This window comes from Patiria miniata, unplaced genomic scaffold, assembly GCF_015706575.1.
Source record: "Patiria miniata isolate m_02_andy unplaced genomic scaffold, ASM1570657v1 HiC_scaffold_18, whole genome shotgun sequence".
NCBI lineage: Eukaryota > Metazoa > Echinodermata > Asteroidea > Valvatida > Asterinidae > Patiria > Patiria miniata.
The window spans coordinates 1,457,398-1,476,912 of NW_024037056.1; the positions used below are offsets into that span (position 1 = coordinate 1,457,398).

The 19,515-nt window shown below is 39.7% G+C and overlaps 1 protein-coding gene across 1 annotated transcript; it reads left to right on the top strand.

Annotated features, from left to right (window-relative positions):
• The first annotated feature begins 9,013 nt into the window (after positions 1-9,013).
• LOC119725009 (tolloid-like protein 2) lies at positions 9,014-18,625 on the top strand. Its single transcript, XM_038196373.1, has 5 exons — positions 9,014-9,089; positions 11,628-11,993; positions 15,438-15,566; positions 16,313-16,678; positions 18,258-18,625. Exons 1-5 carry the CDS (start codon positions 9,014-9,016, stop codon positions 18,623-18,625), a joined length of 1,305 nt encoding a protein of 434 aa, XP_038052301.1.
• The last annotated feature ends 890 nt before the right edge of the window (positions 18,626-19,515 follow it).

Below are 19,515 nucleotides of genomic sequence, written 5' to 3' on the forward strand. Positions count from 1 at the left end.
CAAAATCTAGGATATGAAAGCCCAATTCATCAGCTTTCTTTTAGTGCAAGAATAATAATCAAGTTATTCATGTAATGTTCACGTTATGGAATTGTGAACACAACAATCGTTTTAAACTTCAGTCCAGAAACCTTGATAAATGATAAAGGCCTATTTGGCTTGAATTCAAGCCAGTTCTAAATTAAATGGTTGTTGTATCCACTAATGATATCAGTATGGCAATGAACTGAAGAATGTAGTTTATTTCAATGAGAGGAAGGGAAGGAAAGGGATGCTAAAAGGGTTCATTTTTTACGGAAATGTCCATACGAAAGGAACACCTCTCGTCATGAGCAGGCCGCAATCGGCAAAGGAGAATAGATGTACAAATGTATTTAATCCATGTCTTAAGTGTACTGCTCTCTTTCCGTATTAAAATATTACAAGATTGAGGAGACGTGACATATGGCACCAAGGTGCGGCAGAACTAGGCCCCCCCCCCCATGCCAACAAAAGTGCCCCTCTCCGGGTCGTAAATGTGCCCATTCGAGATGAAAACAAAACTGCCCCTACGAAGTCATGAAAGCATAATCATGATTGCGCTTAAATATAGTCTCCTCTCATCTAATGAAAAATTGCCCCTTAAAAACACAATACCCCTCGCGTGAACCTACTCAAGATTTGCGAAACTTCTCGATATGGAACACTATCCTCGAAAGCACAAATACCCCTCTCGTAATGATAAAATTGTGCCACTCTCGAGATTTGAAATTGGCTATCAAAAACAAAAGTGCTCCTCTCCCAAAACTTATCGAGATGGAAAACTGCCCCTCGAAAGCACAATAAGTACCCTGCTCGCAACATTATTAAACTGTGCCCCTCTCAAGATGGAACACTGGACTGTAAAAAAACATAATAGTGCTCCTCACGCGAAAGAAAATGGTCACTGAACCGGCCATCAAAGCAACATTGCCCCTCTCACGATAAAAAAATGGTCCCTTTGCAGAGGCTTAGCTAGTCAAATTTAAGGATGGACCCAGAGAGGTAACTGCCGGGGTGTGCTGGTGGCCGAATGTCTCTTTCAAGTGAAAAAAAGGCAGGAAAAGGTTAGCACACTCTAAATTTGAGTAAGGAAATTAAAACGTAAAAAAAGTTTAACGCAAACATTTTAAAAAGTGTATTTTCTCTTCTTTTACACCAACGGAAGGTGCCTTTTTTTCTGAGGAAGTGCCGCCTTTTATTGATCAAAGCACTTGTGCAAGCTTCCCAAATGTCCTCCTGGCAATTGAAATCTTCACATAAGCATGCTGTTTTGACTAATTTTATTTTCTGAGTACTTCTCTTGATCGTTTTTGTATACATTGTTACAAGAAGTTTAATGATGAACAGAAACACTTTGAAATAATTTACATGTTTTCATTTAGAGTGCACTTATGAGACATAAAAAAATGATCAAAGTAGCATGTTTTGGCGCCATATTATTATATTTTAAAGCCATATTTTCCATCGTTTCACGCACGCCTCCCCAAATAAGGTGCATTAAAAAAAAGGTAAATGGAAATCCAGTATTGTCACGAAAACTTCCTTTGGTTCTATTTCCGTTTATGGTGTCAGACAAAATGTACATTCCATCAGTAAGCTGAAGGGTCCTCTTGTAGTTACTTTGGTGGGAAAAAAAATTTGAAAGAAAAACTGTACGAATGTAAACAAAAAAAGTTACTCTCAGTCTAACTGTCTAAGTGACCTGATATGTTCAACACACAGTAACCTGAAAGCTCCCTTCAGCTACTGCAAAAACACACAATAAATATTGCATATCATCTTGCCGACCGACCTGCATCTGTTATTTAAAAAAATGCCGAGGAATACGAATAAGAACCCACGATTTGTCAAAAAAGAGACTATAATTGCAAAAACCAAAATCTTCTAAGTGGGAAAATTACGCGTGTTTGCTCATCAACCCATAGTTGTGTACACGGTTAATGCGCGAATGTAGAGAAAAACACTGCCCTAGATCGACTTGACCGTTTTCACGAAGAGCGAAAGTGCATTTTGCCCTAGAGCTATATGGTTTTACCGCACAACGCCACTGCGCGTACTGCGCGTAAAGTTTTCACGAAGAGCGAAAGTGCATTTTACCCCACTACGCCACTGCGCGTACAGCGCGTACCGTTTTCACGAAGAGAGAAAAGTGACTGCGGGGAGGACAAAACACGTTTTAGCGTTTTCACGAAGAGAGAAAAGTGTGATTTCATTGATTTAAACTGATTTTGACAAAACAAAAGTTTGCCAGGATGTTCGTTGTTGTTCATTTATTCATTTAAGATTAAAAACAAAATTTTGAAAATATGAAGATTTCTGGCCACTTTTCTCTCTTCGTGAAAACGGTGACGAATGTATACATGACTTGTATTTACATGTATACAACCTATTTTTACCTGTATTTTACCTCTGGCTCTTTTTTCTAAGAATATATTTTTCATTTTTTAAGTATTTTTTTCCTATTTTTTGGGGGTGGCTAAATACAACTGATTTTTTTTAAAATGTATTTTAAATATGAAAGACATATGTTTTTCTCTATTTTACCTGGGATGCTATGACTGTGCATGCTTGTGCTCAGCCAAATACAGCTTGAAGGCACATGAATGTTACTCATAATAGTCCTGGAAAATCACTAACCATGTGGTGCACTTGTCACTCCATTAAAGTGATTTTAATGCATTTTAACCCCAGATACTTGCCCCCGTTGCACACATCTTTACTGCACTTCACAAATGGCTCGCAGAATGCAACTGACAAAATTCAAACTTGCCACTCACACAGGATGTTTCTTATCTGGTATGCAAATTAAGTGCTTGTCATTCCGATTGTGTTGTACTGAGCACATACTGTCCACAAAATAGGAAATAAATAGGCCATGGTTCTCATAACCGTGTCTTAGTGTCCAGAAAATGGTCAAAAAATAGTCCATGGACCCTATAAAAATTTCCAGGTCTCCAAAAAATAGTCAAAAAATAGTTTGTATTTAAAAAAAAATAGTAATAAAGTAGAGTGGCAACAAAAAAACAGGGATAAAATAGTGCATTTGCGTCTTCTTATTTTGTCCTATTTTCTAGGAGAAAATAACTTTTAAATGCATTTAAAATAGAAATAACAGGATTTTGCCAGAGATTTTCTATGAGGGATATGTGTGGTTGAATTTGAACCAAACTGTTTTAATAACTCGATGGTATGTACATGTAGATGTTAAATGTTTTGACTCTGTGTTGTCACAGAAGGCTGTCCATGGTAAATAGACTTTTATTTTTGTGGGGATCTGCATCTTGTAGCCCATACGTGGCAACAGTTCAATTCGCCTTGCAGTTTGTTTACTGCATACTTCATAGTGTTGCCGCACCTGTAGGGAAAGTAGTTATTGTACCACTTTTTCCAATAATAATAGGTTACACACATTTGGGTAGGGATAACCATCCAGAATTGTTTTATAAATTATATTGAATCTTTTTTCCTAATATTGATTCGGTGACTTTAGTTAAGTAATGATTATCGTACAATTTACTGCGCACGGATATATAAACTAGCGTACCGTGTTATTTGGTTTCGCGGGAGCTTGTCATGTACGGTGGCCCTGGAACGACATTTTAATATTGACCTTTTTAATATGAACCTTGTAACTTCTTAATGTTAACGTTGTACCTTCGCAATATGCACGTTGCACGTAGCTTAATATCGCATTGTGGAAGTTGTTCCTTCTTAATGTGAATGTTCCAACTTGTTAATGATCACGTTCGCGATCTTGTCAATGTACACCATTGATCATGCTTGATGTCAACGTTGCACCTTGCTTCTTCGCAATATGAACCATGTACCTTCGCATTGTGAACGTTTGACCTTGCATCTTGTTAATATCATTGTTGAACCGTCTTTCTTCGCAATGTGAATCATGCATTCTAAAAAGTACGAAGTCCTTGCCAAGCCCAATAGTTAGATAACCAGTTATGATGGAGTTTCAATCTGACGGCTGTTTAATGTCACTTAACCCGGGCGTCTACCTTGTAGTGATTTTTATCATGACTCAAGACTCACTGTAGGCTCATCTTTTATAATTCATGTTCAGGCTAACCATAACCCAAGGTTGAGCATACATGTAAAAACATGCATCCTGAAGCAATTAATTTGTCATTGTTTCAAATAACCCGATCTAATCATTTCAACTGTTTACTATACACAAATTTATACCGGTTTGCTTTCTAAATGTAATGATTTCTTTCTTCCTGTACTTTCATCTTTGCCATATCCCAATAATTTTTGACTCGCCAACAGGGCTCCTTACCAAATAGTACGATGATCCCCGCTGTTTTGACGAGCATTTGGTTTTCGGGCTACTGCTAAGTCGAAGCCTACATACTTCCCCTCCCTGGATATCCGCGCCTGACCGCAACATGAAGAATATTCGCAATTGGCTGACGACCAGTCATGAAATCCCCGATATCCCCGAAGTAATAAATATCAATGTATGCCCTTACTATTGTTGTCATGCTTTATAAGACGTGGATATTATTTCGTAACAGTACCACCGCATATAAATGATGTTCCTTTCAATTGCATCTTTAGATCATACTCTTATACTAATTAAATACGCGGATCTCTACGGAAATCTTTCGTAACTATGATTAAAAACACAAAAAAAAAATCTGAATAGGGCTTGAAGGATGTAAAGTATTATGATAAAAGCCTTCTTAACGTGATCACAGAACACTGTTTTGCAGTATTGTAATTGACGGAGAGTATACCGTCAAGAAATAAATTAGTCTCATGATTTGAACACATCTTTTCTAGTGAAACAGGGCTCATTAGCCTGAACATGACTTATAAAAGATATGTGAAATAAATCAGAGAGCCATCAAACAACACGTACGGCACATGACAAGAGTACGAATGAATTTGATGGAAATACCTTTGTTTTCCACCCGAACAGGTATCTTATCCTTTTAGTCCTATTTTAAACCTCTTCAGCATCATAAATATGTCCAAAGAGTAAAGAAATTGCACAATTAATGAAAGACATATTAAAATTCCAGCGGATATGTGAAAAAATTGTGCACTTTTGCATAAAAGCGTGAAACTTGGCACAGATGTTTATATTCATGCGAGAAAATGTTTTAGATGTGGAGCCATCGCAAATTTACCCTTTTAGGGGCGTGGCATCCATTTAAAAAAAAGAGGGCCGGGACTTGTCGTGCCCGCAGTAAAAATGGTTTTTCCCACTTGTTACAAAAGCAGGAAACTTCACAAAGACATAATTATATAGATTATTAGTGTTTTCCAGATTCGGAGCCACCACAAAAGTACCTTTTTAGGGGCGTGGCAGCCATTAAAAGAAAAGGGGGGGTTTAATTATTATGCCCACTTTGGAAAACATTGTGACCATATTTCATGAACGAATAAAACGTCCCACAGACGTTTATATTCATGAGAAAAAAAAATCCAGATGTGGAGCCATCTCGAACACACCCTTTTAGGGGCGTGGCAATCATATAGGAAAAAAAAGGGGGGGCGGGGTTTTCATTATGCCCACCCTGGAAATATTGTTCCCACACTCATAGAGAAATGGAACTTTCCACAAACATTGACATTCATTAGAAAACAAATTCCAGATGTGGAGCCATCTCGAACACACCCTTTTAGGGGCGTGGCAACCATATCAGAAAAAGGGGGGCGGGGTTTTCATTATGCCCACCCTGGAAATATTGTTCCCACATTCATAGAGAAATGGAACTTTTCACAGACATTGACATTCATGATAAGAACAATTCCAGATGTAGAGCCATCGCGAACACACCCATTTAGGGGCGTGGCAGCCATATTGAAAAAAGGGGGCGGGGTTCTCATTATGCCCAACATGGGAAAAATGTGCCCACATCTCATAAACGAATGAAGCTAACTTCCACAGACATTAATACTCACGAGATAAAAATCACACGTGGAGCCATCGTAAACACACCCTTTTAGGGGCGTGGCAGCCATAATAAAATGGGGGGGGGTAGTCATGATGCCCCTATAAAAGAAAGTTCTTATGTCGAGCCACAGCAAACTCATCCTTTTAGAGGTGTGAGGGGCCTACTCACTGTGCCCACAATTGCATTTTTATATTTTGTTGTTGATTTCTTATAATGTTGATTGGCCCATAGCCTATATTATTTGGTAATACAATGACTTACCCCAAAGAGCATGGGTAAGTACCGGTAGGCTAACCCGTGTTATATTGTTCAATGTGTGTACTTGCACCTATATCATCATGCACATCTAAATTCCAGAGTGATTTCATAATTACAAATACACAGCACACAATGGCAGCCCTAAACTCTAACATTTAACATTAAAGGGCAATGGAAATCCTTTTTTACGGGGGGGGGGGGGAGTGTAAAATCCCCCTACCTCTTACCTGTTGCGCCGCATTGACGGCAGATTGGGTAACAACACGATGTACTCGCCTCACAAAGTGGTGGACACGTCCACTATGACTTCACATTCAATGAATCTGTCTACCCCCACCACACAACACCTCTGTTCTCTTAAAAATGGTATATCAAGCTCTTATGAGTGTTTTTTTTTACCCCGACCAAATCCAGTAAAAAAAATTATACGTTATACAGGTGCGACACTGCATATGCCTTTTGGTCTGTCAGAAAAAAAGGCAGGGGAAACAATGTATTTGAAGAAGTAACACTAGTCTTTCCAGGACTAACTGAGGTACCCCAGTTTATACCCCTAATTCAGATATTGATGCAGTTGAAAGGTTATCAATAATTCTACAGACGAAAGAACCAGTAACTGGGTTAATATAGATGAGGCAAGAATGCATAGTGTAAGAAAACAACAGTAAATTCCAACTATAAAGGCGGCCCTACTCCAACACATTAAACAGCTATCTGAGGTGGATTTTATTATATGAAACGCGGTCAAAATTTTCCACGTTGTGCATATTGAGTACCCCCCCTTTTAAAAATGGATGCCGCACCTCTAAAAGGGTAGGTTTGTGATGGCCTCACATTAGAAAAAAAAGAAGATTTTTATGAATGTATTGTCCGAGTGGAATTTAATCCATTTATGAAAGGTAGGCACAACTTTCTTTTATAGGGGCATCATGACTACCCCCCCCCCGTTTTATTATGGCTGCCATGCCCCTAAAAGGGTGTGTCTACGATGGCTCCACGTGTGATTTTTATCTCGTGAGTATTAATGTCTGTGGAAATTAGCTTCATTCGTTTATGAGATGTGGGCACATTTTTCCCATGTTGGGCATAATGAGAACCCCGCCCCTGTTTTCAATATGGCTGCCACGCCCCTAAAAGGGTGTGTTCGCGATGGCTCTACATCTGGAATTGTTTTTATCATGAATGTCAATGTCTGTGAAAAGTTCCATTTCTCTATGAATGTGGGAACAATATTTCCAGGGTGGGCATAATGAAAACCCGCCCCCCCCCCTTTTTCTGATATGGTTGCCACGCCCCTAAAAGGGTGTGTTCGAGATGGCTCCACATCTGGAATTTGTTTTCACATGAATGTCAAAGTTTGTGGAAAGTTCCATTTCTCTATGAGTGTGGGAACAATATTTCCAGGGTGGGCATAATGAAAAATGTTAAAATTCAACACTTCAGTTTTTAGAGTGTAGGGAGATGGGGGTGGGTCATCAAAATTGATATATTACATCACAAACATCACAGCACAACTGTAGCTTGACTTTCTTTCGAGATTTGCCCTCTTTAGCTTGATCCGTGATTTTTTAGTCGTCACTAAGAATCAGCTCAATTCGTAACTGCCTGCGAGCGAGCACGTGCGTGTGTTTTGCACAGCTGTAGCTGTCAACCGCCATTATGAAGTTACCTTGCGCGGCCGGTGTAGCGTGAATATCCGACTCCATGAAATGTGGACTCATTGGTAGTACTGCGCACGCGTGAGTACGATACTACGCTATTTTTAGGATCGTTTCGGGAGAGTGACCTGTCACGTGCGAGGGATCAACCAATAATAGGGAAATAGGGGTCCGATTTTCATAGGAGTCGGATTTTCATGTGACACCGGCATGACAGAATGTACAGTCTTTTACCATGGGTTACAGAACCGGATTTTAGCAGCAGTATTTCCATTCTCCTTTTTCTTCTTCCCCCTTCCTTTCCCCTTCCTTCTCCATTCTTCATTTTCTTTATTGCCGACGGCACCATGATTTTGCCGACAAAACAGACTAATGGGGGTGTGACACCCCCCCCGTAGCGACGCCCGTGAGTAGGTGCTCTCAATCAATTTTAACAATAAAATGCTTACTTCTGTCTCCCAAAATTCGAAAAGGGGTTGGGGTCAGGGAGTCCTCAATGAAGGGGGGGGGGGGGGCTCCCCCATTACGCCACTTTAAAATGAAATTCGGCAGGCCAAAACTGGAATTGACTTTTCGGTATCTATTAGGGCAATCTCTTCTTGAAATTTGGAACAGTTCTGAGGGGAGTAACCACTCAGTATTTTAATGACAAAGATTACAACAGTATCGATGACCAATGACGCTCTTAAATTTACCATTTTATATTTTTTTTGAATTGAAAAGAAGCAAGGATCCTTGCCCAGACAAAGAGTAGGATTTCGCTCAGGTGTCGGAAATACATGCCTTTCAGTATATGGTCATGCATTTTGTTTTGTAATTAGTTAACATATTTCCCGAAGGTTGATTGTGGTTGAATGTTTGCGAGATAGCTGGAGTGCCAATTAACACATTGCCAGCAGAATATGCCTGTTAACTAAATGTCAGGGTCCTCGTCAATTCTTACTGGACTGTAAAACCGGGAAAACCGGGCCCACTTGAAACGTATGGCAGTAAAGGCAAAAAGTGCAAAAAAGAGCAAAATTAATAATCCTTTAAATTTGTGACCGATTCTTTAGATATTGTGTTTTTTTTGTTATTTCTCCAGTAGGTGTCGCCCAACTGTTCCGTCTATTTTTTTTACAAGTAAAGTAAAGGCAGTAGTTAGTGCCTCGTTCAACAATGCAGACCTGGAGGAGATATCAAGAATGGCGCATTTTCTTTCTGATCATCCTGGCGAATGGTGCACTGTGCGATGGTAAGTTCACGTTGATTTAATTCGTCAACGTCGTTTTTCTTCCTTTAGTAGAATATTTACCGAAGACCCACGATCAAGGCTCACCATCACCAACTTTGACCTCATTAATTGCAGCCTCAGGCCACGAAAAAAATTGGCGCGCCACTTTTGTCCGCTCCAGCGTCACTGATGCATCGTTTGTAGGTAGTCCAACATCTACGATGTTATCTCGGTTGGAGACTACTCGATCACGAATGTCTACAGGCCACCTTTCTATGTTACCTTACCCAGCCATTTATGTGGGCGACTTCGATAGCCACCACGCCATCTGGTGATACAATAGCAACGACAGGAAATCAAATGTGTCACGGAATAGTCCAACCACGCAGACACCCACCTACGGTGCTTGATATGAACAACACGGGTCTATCAGATCGGTTCGCTGGGTAACGCAGCACTCTCCAGACCTCTGTTGGGTCTCCTCGAAGGACGGATGTCTCCTTCCAGCCAAATGCCCTTCCTGGGTTTCCACGCGTCCAACACAGACCCATCGTACGTATGTGCAATCGACATCGGAATCTGACTGCCCATCATCAAATCCGTCCAGAAACCAAGATGGAACGTCCGAAAAGCCAACTGGACAAGCTTCACCAGTGACCTGGAGTGAAGCATTTTCTGCATCCCCCAGAACATTTTAATCAACAAAGCCTATGACCGCTTCACCCGGGCTATATCAAAAGCTGCGAAACGTCATATTCCCCACGGCTTCAGACCGACCTATACACCTGGCCTCAATATGATGAAGAATGCCGACAACATCTGACGGAGTACAGTACGTAGATACCGGAAACGCTGAGATCTCCGATAACTCATTCCGGCCCTCAATGATGCCAGACGTAGTCGCTGGGCATGGGAAGAAACAACAAGCAGTGTAGACTTCACACATTATACATCCGCAAAAGCTGTAAACTCGTATGCTAACTCGGTGTGGGACAACAGCCAATCCCAACCTCCAGCAGACCCAGCGTCCACCCAAGAAAGAAAGAAATCAAGAAACAGGTCCATCAAGCATGAAAAACAGCTTTAACTCGTATGACCTAGTCTCCCTCATCCTTCACACCACTCGAAGTCACTAGCGCAGTTAGGAATTTGGAAACAGGTAAGGCGCTGGATACGACCAGATGTATATAGGGCCTACCCAGAATTCATCAAGAATTTGGGACACCAAGCCATCAACTTGCTAACCAAATTCCTCACCCGGGTGATCTATGACAAATAGATTCCCAACACGTGGATAACAGCGAATGTCATTGCCATACCCAAGCCTGGGAAAGACCCAAAGCTAGCAGCCAGTTAATACAGACTGATCTAGCTCCTCTCCATCTGCTACAAGCTCCTTGAAACAGTGATCCTCAACCACATCGCTCCACTAATTCTTGTCGATGTTTTTTTCTCCCCTGATCGAGCAGGATTCAGGAGCGGCCACAGCACAGCAGATTAGGTGCTGGCACTTACTACATAATTTTATAAAGAGCGACTACCAACCAAAACTGAAAATGCGCACCAAAATGTCCGTCTCACTTGCTGTCTCCCTGGACATGTCAGATAATCGAAGTCCTCCATGCAAACAGGCGATTCGGGGTGCACATTGGCGATAAAAACCTGCTCATAAAGAAACCAGAACAACGGACTCCCATGTAAGGATCGATACAGTACTGATCGCCGAGCCTACTGTTCGACTCCTGACATGCATCTCCCAAGCAACTCTTGGACCAAGTTTAACCCGTTCCGCTCTGGCGCTGGACCCTGCATGTCTACCTTCCATAAGTGGAGCAGGAGTGTGTCCCCTCTTAGTACCGGCAGTACTGTGGAAACGATAGAAAATATCTGCAAAAGTGCCTTCTTCGGCGTTTCCAATGCAGCCTCTCGGCACCTCACCTTGCGGACGACCGGGCGGTGACGTGGCTTTGCGAGGCAGCCATCGGCGAATAATTTTCGGGGCAACAGCATTCTAGGAAAAAGACCAGTATTTAACTGATTGAGTTTGAAGGTTATAAACACAGAAGTTTGGCAACACTGCACGAAGAAAGTCGGAGAAACGTCGAAGCACTGTGCCCAGATGTATCGGATGAATCTATTTGCGGAATAGGCATAATTCGGATTCATGAATCACTTTGCAACTTTACATAAAAAAACCCACTGCGGTGAAATCTCCACCATCATGCAATGTGACCAATGGCCAGTCTTTCGAGCCTCAAGTTATATTCAAACTTATGATGAGCTAGCTACGAACCAGACATCAACTTTTCGCTCAGCAGCGTACAGTACATCACCGCCAGTCGCAGGCCGGATACCGCATGAGAATCACCTTGGATCCATGTTTAATCCAAAGACAATTTTTAATACTTCAGGCTTGTGCACTTTCTGAATCAATTAATTTCTTTTTTTCTGTCCCTAGAGCAAAACAACTGGCATTCCTGAAATTAAACTTATTGTTTGATTTACAAGAAAGCTATTATTTTTCTGATTTTTCGTTAACTGTTTTATTTTCTTCCGCAGTTCCATGTGGAAAAAGCAACATCACCCTCAGCAACTCAACGCAGACTTCAGAAACACTGACTTTGCCTTATTACCCAATCAACTATCCCGACACTGCCCGGTGCATTTGGTTCATCACAGTTGATGAAGGCTCCAAGATAGCCTTCCGTTTCTCCGTGTTCAATACGTTCCGAACACGGTACATGTTGACCATTGGCAACGGCCACGAGTCCTCCGATAGTGACTCTGTTATTGGTCGTTTTAGAGGTTTCCTGAAGAGTCTAGCCGTCGTTTCCAATAACCACACGGCATGGATGGAGCTTACCCACGTATTTGTTCTAACCATGATCGAATTCGAGGTAAAGATCACACAAGAAAGTTCTGAAGGTAAGTAGCAACTTAGATAATGGAATGTCTCCAGAAGTTGTTGTGTAGCTGATTTTACGGAAGAGTGCATACATGTAACTTATGTTGCTCGCCGCAGATTTACACAACTAATTAGACTTGCGTAATGTATAATAACTAATGATTTCATGAAAATTGGTATGCTGTTCAACGTTTTCAATATTTCAAACATCTTGGACAAGGATGATCACTGCTTTTAAGACATCAATCGCGAAACAGTTTTTGGATCAGCTATGCTTGCCTTTTTGGAAAAAAAAATTGTGTGCTTCTTCAGAAGCAGGCGGTCACACTCAAATTTCAGTCAAGGACAAAATAATACTTACTCATGTACATTCAAGACGTTACTTTTCTTATATGGACACATAAATAAGTTTGGCAGTGACCAATGAATTTAGACTATACAGACTGATAGGTGTTTTTAATTTTCCATATTCCAAAGTCATAATTTGTTGCGTAAATTGCAAACTTATGCAACGCGCACGTTACTATTATTATTGTTATTATTATTAATTATTCGGCCAACAAATGAACAAATTTACAATGACATATTTTGGATTCATGAGGCATCATTGCAACTGACTTAAACTCTGTCAAACTTAAAGGCATATGTGATCTTTTCAATTTATCCCAAAAGTAGCGTGCCGAACTATTATCAAGACGCTAACACTTGCTCGACATAGCCTATGTAATTCTTTTTTTATTCCCCTGCCATCTTTGAAACAGATGACATGAAGCGTTATTCAAGCATCACATTATTGTTATCATCACTTTAGTTTTAAAATAGCACATGTAAAATATGTTACCCTAGCTAAATCTAAGTTACCCTCTCTTTCAAAAATTAACACATTTTCCAATTCAAAAATCATTCTTTTTGTGAAATCTTAAGTAAGATTTGAGGCTTTGCATGGTGGAGATACTAAATAATGAAAGGTTTGCGGAAACACCATGTGCGAATAATTTCTCAACTAAGAGAATGGTTCTGAAAAGAACCAGAGGTATAAACTCGACGTTCCGGTCAGTATGCTCTGACCGTCATCACTCTCCTGAAGACGGTCAGAGCATACTGACCGGAACGTCGAGTTTATACCTCTGGTTCTTTTGAGAACCATTCTCTTAGTTGAGAAATTATTCGCACATGGTGTTTCCGCAAACCTTTCATTATTGTGAAATCTTGTTTTAATAAAAAACACTTCTGTGAATTCTCCACTTTCATGCAATGTGACCAATGGCCAATTTTTCATTCTTCAAATCATGTTCAATCTTTCGAGGTAGCTACGAACCAGCCATGCATCAACTTTTCGTGCAGCAGCGTACAGTACATCCCCGCCTAGCCGCAGGCCGGATACCGCATCAGAATCACCTTGGATCCATGTTTTCCAAAGACAGTGTTTTGTTCTTTGGGCTTGTGTACATTCTTATTAAATTTAGTCTTTTTCTGTCTTTTGAGCAAAACCACTGGCATTCCTGAAATTAAACTTATTGTTTGGTTTTACAAGAAACCTTGTATTTTTCTGATTTTTCGTTAACTGTTTTATTTTCTTCCGCAGTTCTATGTGGAAAAAGCAACATCACTCTCAGCAACTCAACACAGACTTCAGAAATACTGACTTCGCCTTATTACCCAAACAACTATCCTATCAATGCCCGGTGCATTTGGTTCATCACAGTTGATGAAGGCTCCACGATAGCCTTCCGTTTCTCCGTGTTCAATACGATTCGAACATACGACACGTTGACCATTGGCAACGGCCACGAGTCCTCCGATGGTGACTCTGTTATTGGTCGTTTTAGCAGTTTCCTGAAGAGTCTAGCCGTCGTTTCCAATAACCACACGGCATGGATGGAGTTTACCAGCACCAGCAATTTTTTTCGAACCGCGATCGGATTCAAGGTAAACATCACACAAGAAAGTTCTGAAGGTAAGTAGCAACTTAGATAATGGAATGTCTCCAGAAGTTGTTGTGTAGCTGATTTTACGGAAGAGTGCATACATGTAACTTATGTTGCTCGCCGCAGATTTACACAACTAATTAGACTTACGTAATGTATAATTACGAATGATTTCATGAAAATTGGTATGCTGTTCAACGTTTTCAATATTTCAAACATCTTGGACAAGGATGATCACTGCTTTTAAGACATCAATCGCGAAACAGTTTTTGGATCAGCTATGCTTGCCTTTTTGGAAAAAAAAATTGTGTGCTTCTTCAGAAGCAGGCGGTCACACTCAAATTTCCGTCAAGGACAAAATAATACTTACTCATGTACATTCAAGACGTTACTTTTCTTATACGGACACATTAATAAGTTTGGCAGTGACCAATGAATTAAGACTATACAGACTGATAGGCCTAAATAGGGGGTGTGTTTTTAATTGTCCATATTCCAAAGTCATAATTTGTTGCGTAAATTGCAAACTTATGCAACGCACACGTTATTATTATTATTGTTATTATTATTAGGCCTATTTATTCGGCCAACAAATGAACAAATTTACAATGACAAAGCAAACATTTATAATAAAGTAAACAAAAATTGGAAATTGAAAAAGTATGACCAGACGAGACTGAAGGGTGCGAGAAGGAATGGGTCGGGGGGGGGGGGGGAAGGGAGGGTGGACAGTTTGACAGGGGAGAGGAGATCGAGGGACAGAAAACAAAAACATTAAAACATTCCAAACCGGCCAGGGTAAACAAACTGTGTACTTAAACACTGTAGCCCTAAGGCCTGCCTGCCCATGCTTGAAATGTCTACACAAAAACTAAATAAAATCAATACAATATAAATATAAATATGTAAATGAAAAGTAAATGAACAAAAATAAAAACAGAGCAAAAATTTAGTTGGAACAAAATGGCCAGCAAATGTAATATAATCCTATATATCAACAACACAGACCAAACATCAAGGTGCAACGAAATTGAAATACATAGACTCAATGAAAGAAAGACATCACACGAATAACTGAGCATGTCAACAAACAAAGAAACAAAAATTAACATATGCAATGATACAAACTGCCCAACAAATAAACAGGAAATGAGCAAACAATCAATACCCCCAATAAAAACAAACAAACAAAAAACAAGCATACAAGTACCCCATCAGACAGACACCCCAATAACCCAAAATAACCCTAACAAGCAAACAAAAACACACACACACATCCCCACTGAACCCAACAAACAAACAAACAAACAAACAAACAAACAAACAAACAAACACCCCAACAACCCCGACATGCCAACAAAACATAACAAACAAACTAAAATTACAAAAAAAGACCCAACAAACAAACGTGTTTGCAAAATGTGACGTAATTGCAATGCACAATATTTTGCTTGATAAGTTGCTGTCATCGTGCAAAGTTTGGAGAATCGATTGCAAACGTTACATGTTATTTATTCTGCTCTTTGCTGCATGCAGGTTCTTGTGGACAGGATGAATTTGCATGCCAGGATGTATCCTCTGGCTTGATTTGTTTGGCACTTGACGACACCTGTGATGGTGATTACTATGCACATTGTCCAGATAGATCAGATGAATCTAACTGCCGTAAGTATATTTCGGATTCATGAAGCATCATTGCAACTGACTTAAACTCTGTTAAACTTAAAGGCATGCGTGATTTTTTTCAATTTATCCCAAACGTAGCATGCCGAGCTGTCATCAAGAAGCTGACACTTGCTCCACATATGTAATTTTTTTCTCTCCCACATCTTTGAAACAGATGACATTAAGCGTTATTCAAGCATCACATTATTGTTATCATCACTTTTGATTTAAAGTAGCACATGTTAAATATATTGGCCAAGCTAAATCTAAGTTACCCTCTCTTTCGAAATTTAACACATTTTCTATTTCAAGAATCATTCCTTTTGTGAAATCTTGTATTAGACAAAAATCATTCCTTTTGTGAAATCTTGTTTGAATAAAAACACTTCGGTGAATTCTCCACTTTCATGTAATGTGACCAATGGCCATTTTTTTTCATTCTTCAAATCACGTTCAAACTTACGAGGTAGCTACGAACCAGACATGCATCAATTTTCCGTTCAGCAGCGTACAGTACATCCCCGCCTAGTCGCAGGCCGGATACCGCATCGGAATAACGTTGGATCCATGTTATCCAAAGACAATATTTTATAATTCAGGCTTGTGTACATTCTGATTAAATTTAGGTTTTTTTTCTGTCCCTTGAGCAAAACCACTGGCATTCCTGAAATTAAACATTGTTTTGGTTTTACCAGAAATGTAGTATTTTTCTGATTTTTCATTAACTGTTTTATTTTCTTCTGCAGCTCCATGCGGAAAAAGCAACATCACTCTCAGCAACTCAACACAGACTTCAGAAACACTGACTTCGCCTCATTACCTAAACAACTTCCCCATCAATGCCTGGTGCATTTGGTACATCACAGTTGATGAAGGCTCCACGATAGCCTTCCGTTTCTCCGTGTTCAATACGCAGCGAGGACGGGACACGTTGACCATTGGCAACGGCCACGAGTCCTCCGATAGTGACTCTGCTATTGGTCGTTTTAGTGGTTTCCTGACGAGTCTAGCCGTCGTTTCCAATAACCACACGGCATGGATGAAGTTTACCCGCGCTTTTGTTCGAAAAAAGATCGAATTCGAGGTAAAGATCACACAAGAAAGTTCTGAAGGTAAGTAGCAACTTAGATAATGGAATGTCTCCAGAAGTTGTTGTGCAGCTGATTTTACGGAACAGTGCATACATGTAACTTATGTCGCTCGACGCAGATTTACACATCTAATTAGATTTGCATAATATATCATTACGAATGATTTCATGAAAATTGGTATGCTGTTCAACGTTTTCAATATTTCAAACATCTTGGACAAGGATGATCACTGCTTTTAAGACATCAATCGCGAAACAGTTTTTGGATCAGCTATGCTTGTCTTTTTGGGAAAAAAAATTGTGTGCTTCTTCAGAAGCAGGCGGTCACACTCAAATTTCCGTCAAGGACAAAATAATACTTACTCATGTACATTCAAGACGTTACTTTTCTTATACGGACACATTAATAAGTTTGGCAGTGACCAATGAATTTAGACTATACAGACTGATAGGCCTAAATAGGGGGGGTGTTTTTAATTGTCCATATTCCAAAGTCATAATTTGTTGCGTAAATTGCAAACTTATGCAACGCACACGTTATTATTATTATTGTTATTATTATTATTTATTCGGCCAACAAATGAACAAATTTACAATGACATATTTCGGATTCATGAGGCATCATTGCAACTGACTTAAACTCTGTCAAACTTAAAGGCATATGTGATCTTTTCAATTTATCCCAAAAGTAACATGCCGAACTATTATCAAGAAGCTAACACTTGCTCGACATAGCCTATGTAATTCTTTTTTTATTCCCCTGCCATCTTTGAAACAGATGACATGAAGCGTTATTCAAGCATCACATTATTGTTATCATCACTTTAGTTTTAAAATAGCACATGTAAAATATGTTACCCTAGCTAAATCTAAGTTACCCTCTCTTTCAAAAATTAACACATTTTCCAATTCAAAAATCATTCTTTTTGTGAAATCTTAAGTAAGATTTGAGGCTTTGCATGGTGGAGATACTAAATAATGAAAGGTTTGCGGAAACACCATGTGCGAATAATTTCTCAACTAAGAGAATGGTTCTGAAAAGAACCAGAGGTATAAACTCGACGTTCCGGTCAGTATGCTCTGACCGTCATCACTCTCCTGAAGACGGTCAGAGCATACTGACCGGAACGTCGAGTTTATACCTCTGGTTCTTTTGAGAACCATTCTCTTAGTTGAGAAATTATTCGCACATGGTGTTTCCGCAAACCTTTCATTATTGTGAAATCTTGTTTTAATAAAAACACTTCGGTGAATTCTCCACTTCCATGCAATGTGACCAATGGCCAATTTTTCATTCTTCAAATCATGTTCAATCTTTCGAGTTAGCTACGAACCAGCCATGCATCAACTTTTCGTGCAGCAGCGTACAGTACATCCCCGCCTAGCCGCAGGCCGGATACCGCATCAGAATCACCTTGGATCCATGTTTTCCAAAGACAATGTTTTGTTCTTTGGGCTTGTGTACATTCTTATTAAATTTAGTCTTTTTCTGTCTTTTGAGCAAAACCACTGGCATTCCTGAAATTAAACTTATTGTTTGGTTTTACAAGAAACCTTGTATTTTTCTGATTTTTCGTTAACTGTTTTATTTTCTTCCGCAGTTCTATGTGGAAAAAGCAACATCACTCTCAGCAACTCAACTTCAGAAACACTGACTTCGCCTTATTACCCAAACAACTATCCCATCAATGCCCGGTGCATTTGGTACATCACAGTTGATGAAGGCTCCAAGATAGCCTTCCGTTTCTCCGAGTTCAATACGTTCCGAACAAGGGACACGTTGACCATTGGCAACGGCCACGAGTCCTCCGATAGTGACTCTGTTATTGGTCTTTTTAGCGGTTCCCTGACGAGTCTAGCCGTCGTTTCCAATAACCACACGGCATGGATGGAGTTTACTAGCGATTTTTTGGTAACCAAGATCGGATTCCAGGTAGCGATTACTCAAGAAAGCTATGAAGGTAAGTAGCAACTTGAAAAGATAATGGAATGTCTCCTGAAGTTGTTGTACAGCTGATTTTACGGAACAGTGCATACATGTAACTTATGTCGCTCACCGCAGATTTACACAACTAATTAGACTTGCGTAATATATAATTACGAATGATTTCATGAAAATTGGTATGCTGTTCAACGTTTTCAATATTTCAAACATCTTGGACAAGGATGATCACTGCTTTTAAGACATCAATCGCGAAACAGTTTTTGGATCAGCTATGCTTGCCTTTTGGAAAAAAAAATTGTGTGCTTCTTCAGAAGCAGGCGGTCACACTCACATTTCTGTCAAGGACAAAATAATACTTACTCATGTACATTCAAGACGTTACTTTTCTTATACGGACACATTAATAAGTTTGGCAGTGACCAATGAATTTAGACTATACAGACTGATAGGCCTAAATAGGGGTTGTGTTTTTAATTGTCCATATTCCAAAGTCATAATTTGTTGCGTAAATTGCAAACTTATGCAACGCACACGTTATTATTATTATTGTTATTATTATTATTATTGTTATTATTTATTCGGCCAACAAATGAACAAATTTACAATGGCAAAGCAAACATTTATAATAAAGTAAACAAAAATTGGAAATTGAAAAAGTATGAACAGACGAGACTGAAGAGTGCAAGAAGGAATGGGTCGGGGGGGGGGGGAAAGGGAAGGGAGGGTGGACAGTTTGACAGGGGAGAGGAGATCGAGGGACAGAAAACAAAAACATTAAAACATTCCAAACCGGCCAGGGTAAACAAACTGTGTACTTAAACACTGTAGCCCTAAGGTCTGCCTACCCATGCTCGAAATGTCTACACAAAAAGTAAATAAAATCTATATACAATATCAATATAAATATGCAAATG

Excerpts from the sequence above, each read along its gene's own strand:
- LOC119725009 (XM_038196373.1), top strand. The coding sequence starts at position 9,014 with ATGCAGACCTGGAGGAGATATCAAGAATGGCGCATTTTCTTTCTGATC. Across the intron at positions 11,994-15,437 it reads CACACAAGAAAGTTCTGAAG|GTTCTTGTGGACAGGATGAA; the intron begins GTAAGTAGCAAC and ends TGCTGCATGCAG. Across the intron at positions 16,679-18,257 it reads CACACAAGAAAGTTCTGAAG|TTCTATGTGGAAAAAGCAAC; the intron begins GTAAGTAGCAAC and ends TTTCTTCCGCAG.